This window comes from Ictalurus punctatus, chromosome 2, assembly GCF_001660625.3.
Source record: "Ictalurus punctatus breed USDA103 chromosome 2, Coco_2.0, whole genome shotgun sequence".
Classification (NCBI taxonomy): domain Eukaryota; kingdom Metazoa; phylum Chordata; class Actinopteri; order Siluriformes; family Ictaluridae; genus Ictalurus; species Ictalurus punctatus.
In genome coordinates this window covers 21,449,647-21,462,146 of record NC_030417.2, presented here as the reverse complement: position 1 = coordinate 21,462,146, position 12,500 = coordinate 21,449,647, and the positions used below count along the sequence as shown (strand labels likewise).

At 38.0% G+C, this 12,500-nt stretch overlaps 1 protein-coding gene across 3 annotated transcripts in view; it reads left to right on the top strand.

The window, feature by feature from the left end:
- The window catches only part of crebbpb (CREB binding protein b), a 91,690-nt gene that overhangs the window by 19,267 nt on the left and 59,923 nt on the right, over positions 1-12,500 (top strand). For 2 of the 3 annotated variants that reach the window (XM_017493389.3, XM_017493380.3), the window contains exon 3: positions 8,070-8,231. The exons of the other annotated variant lie outside the window; for it this stretch is intronic. In XM_017493389.3, the coding sequence (XP_017348878.1) occupies positions 8,070-8,231 (162 nt within the window). The remainder of the gene's footprint in view (positions 1-8,069; positions 8,232-12,500) is intronic. 3 annotated transcript variants of the gene reach the window in all.

Genomic DNA, 12,500 nt, shown 5'->3' with positions numbered 1-12,500 from the left:
CTGTGCACAATGCAAGGTAGATCAAGACATGGTTTTCCAAGGTTGGTATTTAAAAACTTGAGTGGCCTTAACAGAGCCCTGACCTCACTAATGCTCTTGTGTGTGATTGGGCAGATCCCCATAGCCACATTCAGAAATCCAGTGGCTTACATTCTCTTGGCCATAAAGTGTATATAGTAGTTTAAAAAGTATTCAAAAGAAAAATATACTTATTTTCCCCATGAGTATTTTTTATTGCCAACTCATGCTCCGTTCAAAGCAAAATTAATCCAAAAACCCCAGATTCCCTAAGTTCCAGATGAAAGAGTCTTAACAAGAACGCAGTTGACCTGTAATTGGTCGTTACCTGTGAAATATAAAAACCGCTCCCATTTTCTCAACAAAAACTGCCTCTATCATTGACTGTCAGTCTGAAGGAAAGGAATGAAAAGCAAGACTTAGGACTACTTTTAGGAAGTTAAGGAGGTTGGACAGCCCAGTAAGCGCTGTTTTGGTTGGACATCCCAGTAAGCACTGTTCGATCAATAGTGGGGAAGTGGAAGCTGCATCACACCACACAAGCACTACCTAGACAAGGCCCTCCCTCAACACTCGGTGCAAAAACAGTATGGACACTGGTGAGGCCAACAGTCACTGTGGAGGGGTTACAGAGTACAGTGGCTGAGAGTGGAGTGAAAGTGTATCAGACAACCATTTAAAGAGCTCTGTATAATTGGGAGCTGTATGGGAGGGTGGCTAAAATGAAACTATTACCCAAGAAGAGCCACATTGAAGGATGAGTGACCCAGTGAAAGTGTCTTTTTGGTTTGATGAGACCAAGATCATGATTTTTTGTTTTGTTGAGACAAAACTCACAGCCCATACCTCAATTAACACTCCCTACTGTGAAATATGGTGGTGGTAGCATCATGCTTTGGGGATCCTGTTCATCTTCAGAACCTTGGTTTCTTTTCAAAATTGACAAGAGAATGAATGGTGCAAAATACAGGGTGATATTACAGAGAACCTTTTGTTCTGTTAAAAAAAAAGCAAATAGAATAAAATAAACTTGGAATAAATTAAACGTCACCTTTCAGCAGGAAGATGATCCCAAACACAAGGCCAGAGCTACGCAGGAGTGGTTAAAAACAAAACGCTGAATGTTCTTCAGTGGCCAAGTCAAAGTACAGATCTGAATCCCATTGAGAATCTGTGGAAATTATTTGAAATTGCAGTCAGCAAACTTCCAACCAACCTGAAGAACCTGGAGTAGATCTGCTAGAAATGGGTGAAATTCAATCTTCAGCTTACACCAAAAGATTTAAAGCTGTTATTGCAGCAAAATGTGTTTCTACCAAGTACTACAGGGTGTCCCAAAAGTCTCCATATATTGTGGAAATTAACACTTCTTAGCAAAATGTCCTCCAAAAATGTTATACTTTATCTTATTTTTTTCAGATAGGCTTTAAGAATGTCTTTGACCAAAGACGAATGTATTGAAATTATTCTCTTTTTTTTTTCTCATGTTTTTGCAGAACATTCCTACCATCAAACAGAAATATTTGAAATGTTCCAAAATAGGAAAAGTTAGACGCATTTTTTTTTTCTTTTTCTCAGTCTGGTCATGGGGAATAAGCTAACATTGGTTCCCACTTTTAATTTGCAGTATTTGCACATCCAACCTCGTCTGTGGGACAAATATCATTTTAATACATTTGTATTGTAATGAATCAAATCGCAGAAATATCAAAACATTGTATTGTAAGAAATGTTTAGGCTTTATTGGATGTAATTTTCCCCTTTTATTAACGTTATTTTAGTCTTTTTTTTTTTTTTTTTTTTTTTTTTTTTTTAAGTGTCATAAATGTATTTCATGGCAACTTTATTAATATGGAAAAATTAATTTATGGTATTTTGTGTCTTAAATGATTAGGCTAAATAACAAATTGGTGTCATTACCGCTCCTTCTGCTATATGACTTCCATCTTAAATGCCAGAGCACGTTGGAGCATACTTACCAATTCAATTGCACAGTGCTGTGAAAAAGTGCTCATTTCTTCTGTTTTTCTCTGTATCTTGTATTAACTGTTTCAAAATCTAAGATAAAATTAAGGCAACCTGAATAAACACAAATACAGTTTTTAAATGATAGTTATATATTGAAGCAAAAAAATTATCCAATACCAACTTGGCCTGTGTGAAAATTTATTTATCCCCATAGTTACTAATTGTAAAAATCTACGAAACTGCATTCATAATGGATTTCAGCTGGACTAGACGCAACCAGGCCTGATTACTGCAAACCCTGTTTAATCAAATCAACACTTACGTAGAACTTTTTCAACAACATGACGTTGGTTAAAATGACTTACCCAGTACAGGGATGCAAACTTCTCCATTTTTTGCGAAATTTGCCGTTTTGGATCCAAAAAAGTAATTATTGTGAGTCTAGATCTGATTATTTATTTTTTAATTTAAAAAATATATTTTTGGGTAAAATTAGGTAGACATGACTGACTTGTTTTGATTTAATGTTGTTTGTGTTATTTCCACTGAATCTAATGTTAGCTAGCATACATTTTATCTCAAATGAAACTTGTATAACGCTACAAACAATGCTACTAGTGTTTGGTCCGAGTCCAACTTTGTCGAGATCAAGTCGAGACCAAGTCCTTAAGGGTCCAAAAGGGGCTGAGTTGGACTCAAGTCAGCGTGCTTAATGTCCGAGTCGATTCCGGCAGAGTCCAGAAAGTAATTAAATTGAAAAAAGATTTGAAATTGCAATTGTAAATAAACCAATGGCAACATAAATGTAACAAAAAATACCACTATTACATCTTGCCATTGCCATTTAATATTTTATTTCATGTCATCAGCACCTCAACTAGTTTCCCATCAAAAAATGGTTTCAAAGAAATATAGAGGTACAGTATCTCAGAAAAGTAAACAGTTTGCTGAAGACAAGCAGACTAAGGACATGGATTACTGGAACCATGTCCTGTGGTCTGATAGACCAAGATAAACTTATTTGGTTCGGATGGTTTCAAGCGTGTGTGGCGGCAACCAGGTGAGGAGTACAAAGACAAGTGTCTTCCCTACAGTTGAGCATGGTGGTGGGAGTGTCATGGTCTGGGGCTGCATGAGTGCTGCTGGCACTGTGGAGCTACGGTTCATTGAGGGAACCATGAATGCCAACATGTACTGTGACATACTGAAGCAGAGCATGATCTTAGCATTTATTCCAGCATGATAACTACCCCAAACACACCTCCAAGACGACCAATGCATTGCTAAAGAAGCTGAGGGTGAAGGTGATGGACTGGCCAAGCATGTCTCCAGACCTAAACCCTATTGAGCATCTGTGGGGCATCCTCAAGTGGAATGTGGAGGAGCACAAGGTCTCTAACATCCACCAGCTCTGTGATGTCGTTATGGAGGAGTGGACGAGGACTCCAGTGGCAACCTGTGAAGCTCTGGTGAACTCCATGCCCAAGAGGGTTGAGGCAGTGCTGGAAAATAATGGTGGCCACACAAAATATTGACACTTTGGGCCCAATTTGGACATTTTCACTTAGGGGTGTACTTACTTTTGTTGCCAGCGGTTTAGACATTAATGGCTGTGTGTTGTTATTTTGAAGGGACAGAAAATTTACACTGTTATACAAGCTGTACACTCACTACTTTACATTGTAGCAAAGTGTCATTTCTTAGTGAGGGGTGTACTCACTTTTGTGAGATACTGTATATGTAGCACTTTTATATTACAAGTGTATGAAAATACAAATTGACCGGTTTTGTTATTCACACTATATTGTGTCCTCCAGTTCAAGTTGACATTTCAATTATTTGATGCCTCTTACAGTTATATAGGCTGACAGTGTGTACAGAGGAGAGTTACATTTAGCAGCATGTCACAACAAGCTTTGAGCACTAGTAGTAGACAGTTTAAGGAAGTAGCAGATCAAGTCATGCATGCGCAATACAAGGAGCACAAGATTTGGTATGGTCGTTGCACTCTTCATGTACGTCAAGGTTCAGTTGGTTGTATCTGACTTTGCCCAACAGAGAGTCAGCCATTATGGCTGCTATGTGGGGTTTTGAAACATTCCCACGGTGTTTCGAGAGGCTTACAATGGCTGAAATTGCATGACACTTTACATATCTGTCATTTAGAACAATTTTTCTCTTGATATTGCAGTTTGGCATGGGTGTGCATTCTGAGCTCCGTAGTGCCACCTAGATTTTGAACTCTGAAATTTGACACCCTTGCAGTTGAATGTCACGGAAATTTGGCATACTCTTCACACTTTGCACAAATTTTATAACTCTAACCCATTTCTTTTAGGTTTTGGCCAGTTGACTCTAAAGCACCCCCTAACATTTCTGAATGAGTTTATCGCTGCGGTTGCCACACAGTTTGTCCGATTATCACAAGGTTTGGTAGGGACATTCTCACCATGATAGACATTTTCCCCTTTGGCTTATATTAGCTCTGCCCAACAGCAAGTCGGCCACTTTGGTTTGTTTGAAAAAATGCATTCTCTGGATTTTGAAATACTCCTCCTTGGGGATTTATGTGTCAAGCACCAAACACGGCCAGCATCATGCCAAGATATTGAAGAAGCTAAATTGCGAACGGATTTTTGATATATCGAGCTGTGTTGCCTTGGCGAGGCCATAAACGTATAGCATACATATGAAATATAGGAAGAGCTCATATCTTTGCTGTGCCTTGTGTGATTTTAGATAAAAATTGAGATTTTTATTTGTTACTGTTGGCTGATCACATTGATTTGACTATTGCGGGGCATGGTTTGCCCGTTTGCTCTGGCTATGACATGCAAGGCCCCTATGTCCCCCTATGACAGGGGTACCCATTGTTACTGCTTTTAATCTGTCTGTGAAGGACAACAATCTCATTTCTGATGATACATTTTCTCAGGTTGGTCTACTGTATCAGTAGTATTCATGTAAGAGATACTACAGAAATTGAATAAAGCAATTAAAACTTCACTGTAAAATAAAATGAGACAGTGATTTTTATTAAATTTACTGAAGTTATTCAGTGGGTGAGTGAATTTTGTCTGTCTTTTGTTCTTTGATTAACATTAACGACAGACAGCAGCAGGTTTATTAGACTTCTGTCACTTTAAGACCTAATGCACAGATCCAATATACTAACACGCATCTGATTTCTTTCCCAACTGTATACCTTTACTTAAGACATAACTGTGTTTGCATGAATACTCGGCCAGACATGCATTTTTGGACGATGTGTCTGTAATTATTTGACCGGCCAAGCATAATAAGCTGCTAAAGAGAACTCGATTCGTTACTCGTACAATGAAGCGGCTTTCTGTACGTGCGATTCAAGTTTGTCAGGCAGGAAGACATTCATTAATTTCTTATCTTAATTTTATGTTCTTTATTATTATTTTTTTTATCTTGCTTTCATCATCCGGACTCGATAGTACTTAGAAAAAAATTCTGGGACCATGTCAAGTTCGAGTGTAAATTTACCTGAGTGCATGACAAGTCAGAGTTCATAATTTGACTCGATTCTGGGATCGAGTACCCCAACTCTACCATTTTGCCAACGAATACAACTTTAGTTGAGGTCTACTATACTATACTGTCACCACATAATTAAACAGTTTGCTTTTGCACACACAAGATGCTCTGTGCAATTTCATAACACTCACCAAATGCGGGTAAAAAATCAACTGCGGTGGGTAACAATGTCAAATCACTAGCCAATTTGGCGGGTTATGTTTCACAAATTATGTTCACTCAATTTGTTGATGCACTTTGCATAATCTCTGCAGATTTAGTGCAGATAGTCAACTCATGAGTCAATATGAATATTCGATATAGCCGAATTGCGTAGCACCTGCGCATTTCTGGCTTACTTCAACACAACCGCACCTTTTTCACCCCTGATGAGTTTGCATCCCCCCAGTAACACACTATGCCAAAATAGAAAAAAACTGATTGAGATACATCAGTCTGGGAAGGGTTACAAAGCTATTTCAGAGGCTCTGGGCCTCCAAAGAACCACAGTGAGAGCCATTATGTCCAAATGGAGAAACTGTGCACAGTAGTGAACTTTCTCTGAAGTGGCCGACCTTCCAAAATTCTTCCAATAGCACAGCAACTACTCATTCAGGAAGTCGCAAAAGAGCCAAGGACAACATCAAAGGACTTTCAGGCCTCTTTTGCATCAATAAAAGGCACTGTTCATGATCCACTATCAGAAAGACACTGAGTAAAAATGGCAACCATGGAAGAGTGGCAAAGCGAAAACCAAAGCTAACTCAGTAGAACATTAAGGCCAATTAGTGCCAAAACACACCTTGATGATCCTCAAACCTTTTGGGAGAATGTTCTGTGGATCGATGGGTTGAAAGTGGAACTGTTTGGAAGACAGGTTACATCTGTTGTAAACCAAACACAGAATTCCACAAAAAGATCATCATACCTATGGTCAAGCACGGTGGTGGAAGTGTGATGATGTGGGGATGCTTTGCTGCTTCATGGCCTGGGCAACTTTTGACAATAATTGAGGGAAACATGAATTCTGCTCTCTACCAGAAAATCCTAAAGTAGAATGTCCGGGCTTTAGTCCATAAGTTGAAACTCGAGTGACACTTGATTATGCAGCAAGACTTCTAATCCTAGAAGTAAGTGAAAGACTGATCTCCAGTTATCAGAAGCGTTTGATTGGAGCAAGTACTGCTAAAGGTGGCACAACCAGATTTTAAGTTTAAGGGGGCAATTAGTTTTTCACATTGGTGATCGGTGTTTAATTTTTTTGCTTCAATAAAAAAATAAAAGCTGTTTTGTGTTTCCTCAGGTTGCCTTTGTTTTATGCTATATTTTGTTTGAAGATCTGAAACTATTTAGTATGAGACACAAAAACAGAAGAAATCAAACAAATACTTTTTCATAGAAGTGTACACACCACATGATGTACTTTTGAAATATTTTAGACACTAGCGTGACTTACATCAAGAGCAGCACACAGGCATTGATTTTAACCTGTGTTTCGGACCATGGTCAAACCAGCTGTGATAGAAGTCGGAGTGCATATGTATATTTATATATTTATAAGTTCATGTGGGCCCAGTGAAACAAGGCTGTGGACCTTGTATTTGCCACATGTGGAATAATGCTTTCTTCTGATTCACTTACCTTTTTGGACTATTAATAAGCATGCTTTGAGGCAGTTAAGTTCCCACTTGCAAACTTCATGCTCTGTATGCTACTACCTCTGCTGCTGACACCACTTAGTCTGTAAGAAGAGGTAGAGCTAAATTAATATTAAATATAAAAAATATCACAATATGCCTCAGAGAAGCCAAATTCGTCTTGCCAGTATTTTGCATCACGATATTTGACACAACAAAATTCTGTCTCATGCCTTTTAGATGGCTATTGTTGTCAGCTGTAAGTTGACAAATGTAATAGTAAGTTTTCCAGAAAGATCTACAGGATGTCACACCTGAGCCATTGCCTGCCATTGTGAAACTCTCTCTAGTGAATTGGTTGCTTCCATTCTTACTGATGCAAGTTCACATTTTAGCCAAAGTCGTAACATTGCCAAAAAACTGGTAGTGTGTTTATGGATTGGTATTGCACTCCAGTTACTTGGAAAAAGTGCAATCAATATCTGTTGTTAAGCCACTAATTTCTAGACACTTCTTTGTAGCACATCAGCAGAGTATTAATATTACACTAAAGCTCATTGAAATTCCTATTGGGAACATATTGTTTGCTCTAGTATGCTAAAATAGTACTGACTTTGACTTACTACTCTGTGACATACTACTACATACTAAAACTGTTTTGCAGTTTCTTTCAGTATTGTATTTGGAAAATTGCTTAAGTCACAGAAGTTACAGTGATGAAATAAATGGACCATTATGAACAGCTCACTGATTCTTACTCTTAGATTATTGCCATGACTAATATAAGGCAATTGTTTGGGCAGTCAGTAGACAGGAGTCTAGATCCCTGAGCATTCCAGAGAAATCTGCCTGCATCCAGGTAGTCATTTGGTTAATGTTTTTCATTTTCTCTCTTTTGCTTAGATGGGATTGGGGGCCACTAACGGTCCTTTTGGGCAGCAGTATGCACAGGGTGCAGTGCAGCAGATCACCAGTGCTGGTGTTAATGTACAGCTCCAGAGTAAGGCAGCTCTCTCAAACAGCCTCCAGCCCACATTGAAGGGGGCTTCCAGTGTACAGAACCTGGTTAGTAACTTTCTGCTGCCTACTGCTATGGATGCTCATGAATTTCATTTTTACTTGGTTCACATGGTTTATTTTTGTGTTTTATGCTAACCTTGCTACTCTTACTACTGCCTTGTGTTTATTCTAAGGCCCTGTTTACTCTAGTGCGTTTTCGTTTTAAAACGGCACTTTAAAATGAAAACGATCCCCATCCACACTGGCATTTCTGCTATGTTTCAGGAACAATCTCCGTCCACACTACATGACCGAAAACGCATATCACATGACCAGTCATGCACACTGGTCATGCGCATACAGGTGTAAACAGGAAGCTGGTTGCTAGTCACCGGCAGGCACAACAAACCGGCTTTTCATGCAGGACTTACGGCGCTTGAAATGAGATTTGTTGCCGATTGCTCTAATCATAGCTTGCCTCTTGCGCATGTAGGCAGCTGCAGTATTATAAAATACAGAATTTAACTACTCAATGGCTGCTAAGAATGACAAAGCCAGGAAACCTTGCGTTTCAGTCTCTGTGTTGTGTATACGATCAAGGTAACGTAATGGTCATAGGGTAGGGGCTTGACGAATCAGGGAAGGATACGCAATTATCCAGAAGGCCCAATCAGGGTGCTAATGTGGGCAGCCATGCCTTTTGTCTTCAAAAGTTTTGGTTTCGGTCTGTTTACATTGAAACATGGGCCCAGAGTTTTCAAACTAAAACTTGTACTTCAGCGTTTCGTAAAGTCGTTCATTCGTTCAATGGCCGAAAACGCCGGAGTAGTTTAGACGACGGGCGTAACCGTAGCAAAAGTTATGCGTTTTAAAAAAAACGAAAACACCTTAGTGTAAACAGGGCCTTTCTGAACATGGTGCTTCATTAGCATCAACACTTCCTGTCATTACCTCCAGGCAGATGGTTTTCTGTGGATTTGTGCTAGAAGTAAAAGAGCAAATTACAATAATTGCATAAAAAGAAAGATTTAAAATGAAGCCTTCTAATATGACAATTCTTGAACATCAAATCAGTAAATATAATTAATTTATACAATTTATCTTATTGTATATTAATAAGGTCAACTTGGCACAATGTTTGCAAATTAGAGGCTGCATTGTTTATATCGTGTAGGTGCAAAACTCAGACATGACATGGGCTCTGTTCAGACCTTGCATTAACATGCATCCTAGGTGATCGGATCAGAAGTGGACAGCAGAGATGCGTAGCCGTCCACACCTGGCATTATGAATACGTTTCCAGTGACCACTTTTGATCGGATTTCATAGACAGTTTCTGCTGGAAGAAAGGCTGTCACCGGCGTGTATTTTCAGTCTTCCTCTGTTTTTTTTTCAGGCAGTTTTCAAAAGTTTATTCACATGGTCGTCCACTGTATTTATGTTTTTGGCAGAAATATCCCGCAAATCCTGTATTTATAGCATATAGACTGACAAGTCGCACCATCCGGCAGTCATTCAATGTTTAATAAGTAAGTTTGTTAATATTATGAATTATTTTAGGGCAAACAGCATTTATAGATTTAGAAATCATTATAGTTGCAACATAAACTTTATAATTGATTAATAGCTCCTATCAACCTCTACATTTGCGGCCTATTTATTCATGGAAAACTTTAGTGATATTTTATTAAAAATATCAAGTTTACAATGAGAAAATTATCACTTAATGTCAGCATCATCCATGTCAATCTTTTGTCTTAGTACCTGAAAAATTCACTCTTTGCATTTAAACCAGAGCCCATATTAAATTTTTATTAGGTGATTTTACAGCAATGTCAACTTTCATCTGTAAAGAATGTATGTGCAGATGTACAGAGGCTGCAAATGAAAGTAAATAATGTTAGTTCCATGTTAGTTTGGTGAAATATATTAGGCATGAGATGACACGCTAAAGCTACAGACTTCACAAGACTATTGACACAAATAAAATATAAAATTTTAATACTTTTATTTTGTAATGACGACAAATCAAACCACTGCAATATCACTACATAATACTGTAAGAAAGTACATCAAGATTTATAATGTCTAATTTTCCCCTATTATTAATTTTACTTTAATGGTTTTCACTGTCATAAATGTTTCATGGCATTGTTGATTAACATGGAAAGATTGTTTGACGGTAGATTGTGCCTTTTTTAAATAACAAATTTACTGCAGTCTGACATCAACCTTAAATGCACAAGCGTTGTGATTTTATTTAGCATATTTCCTCATCCCACCGAATGGCTATGCTGCTACCAGCACAAAGCACAACGTTCTACTGAATCGTTTTTAGATGCGAGTGTCACTCGCATCAGAAGCAGTTGATTTTAATCACTTTAATTTGACATCAAATGCAATGATTTTTAACACGCGTTTCAGACTGTCGTCAAGCTAGGCGCTGTAGAAACCTGAGTACACAGTAGTGCACTAGGGACCGTTCAGGGGTAGTACTATAGGTAGTTTCTGCAGGCCAAATAAAATGAGGTTGTCCCTCATTGTGTTTGTCCCTCGGGCTTTGTGTTTCACACATTCCATATTGTTTCTCTCTGATTAGCTTAAATTTTAGACTATTAAATAATCATGCTTCAAGGCGGTCAGGTTTCCACTTGCAAACGTCGAGCTCTGTATGCTACTACCTCTGGTGCTGCCACCTAGTGTGTAAGAGGAGGTAGAGCTCAATTTTAAAAAGAAATATTGTGATGCACCTCAAAGAAGCAAAATTCTGGGTGATTTCTACATCAGAAATGTGCTTGAAATTTGAATTTGCCCTTAAAAATGCTTGATTCTTTTTTTTTTTTTTTTTCAGAACGTCAGATGTAATTAAAAATTTAAATAAAACCACCATTCAATTATGGTTTATATTGTTTTGTTGAATTTCCTGAATACATAGTCAAAAAATATAGTAAATAAATATGAAATCGCTAAATAACTTTTAGTGTTTATTTTCCATAGAACAAGAATACAATCCTTTCACTCAAAATATGACCCTCGCCCCTCCTCCTCTTCTCGCTATTCACTCACTGATTTTCATGGAAACAGCTCTGGTCCACTTTTCAGACCCCTTTAGAGACGACAAAGTACCTAGTGACAAATCTAGTGACTTTTTGGTCAATCCTTGGCTACTTTCTGTAGAAGAGAGCATCAAGAGAGGTCACATCTCTCTCTCTGCGGCTGCTCTGTTCAGTGAGGGGCAGTGAGGCGCAGCACATTCATTCACTACAAACTTTCTCTGAGTTAATCATTTTAAATGTAAATATAGCCGAAATCACAGCACACCTGTTGTCTTTAACTTATGTGTATGGTGATTTAGTCAGATAATGTCAGGATTTTATCAGTGCAGGGCAGCAGCCTGGGAATGGCTTGGAAGTGACTTCTGGTTAGCACGTAGTCTTAACGGGCCACGTTTCAGTCACTATTTCATACTTGCTCTGCTGTCAGACAACAGTAACCAAAAAATATGTAAATGAGAACAGCTTTTATGGGTATTCGGCTTTATTAAAATACAGTATGTGAGCACAGAGAATAGGAAATAAGCAACAAATGTAAAGGGCTGTCAGTAGGCAGTATGCAAATACGACATGATGACATAATGAATATGCTAATTAGCACATGACCTCATCTAGTCACATTTTTAGTGACTTTCCATTGAAATTTTTTGGCAGTAGAGTTCCTTTCACTCACCTGGAGTATACTGACATAGTGAAAACGAAGCAATAATGATCATTCTCACTATTACTACTACTACTACTACTACTGCTACTAATAATAATAATAATAATAATAATAAGGAATGTTTGAATGATGACATGTCAGATGTATCCCTTGCAGAGCATGTGAGCAAAGCAGAGTGGTGTGACACTCAATATTCTGCGCTATTCGTGTGTGCCCTGTTTAATTGCACACGGCCCAACCAAATGCTCCACTCATGTACTGCTCACACTAACCCGGTAAAGCAAAGTTTGCGCGACTCCTGCTCTGACATGAAATTTCTCTGTTGTATACTCGTTGCTGTTTGTATGCATTGCTTGAGTAAATTCCTCAATTACAGTATTAGAGATGATAATTATATTTGTGGGTGACATTCTGTTACCGGCTGCCTTTTATTCATTTTTAAAATTGTTTTTATTAAATTAGATTGATTAATTTGACAAGGCGCATTAGCTGGACTGTTCATCTTGCGGGACTAAGCCCAGATCCTTCTCCATTTTATGTATTTTATTTTATTTTATTTATTTATTTATTTATTTATTTATTTATTTTAATTTTAATTTTCCATGCATTTTTATGTTG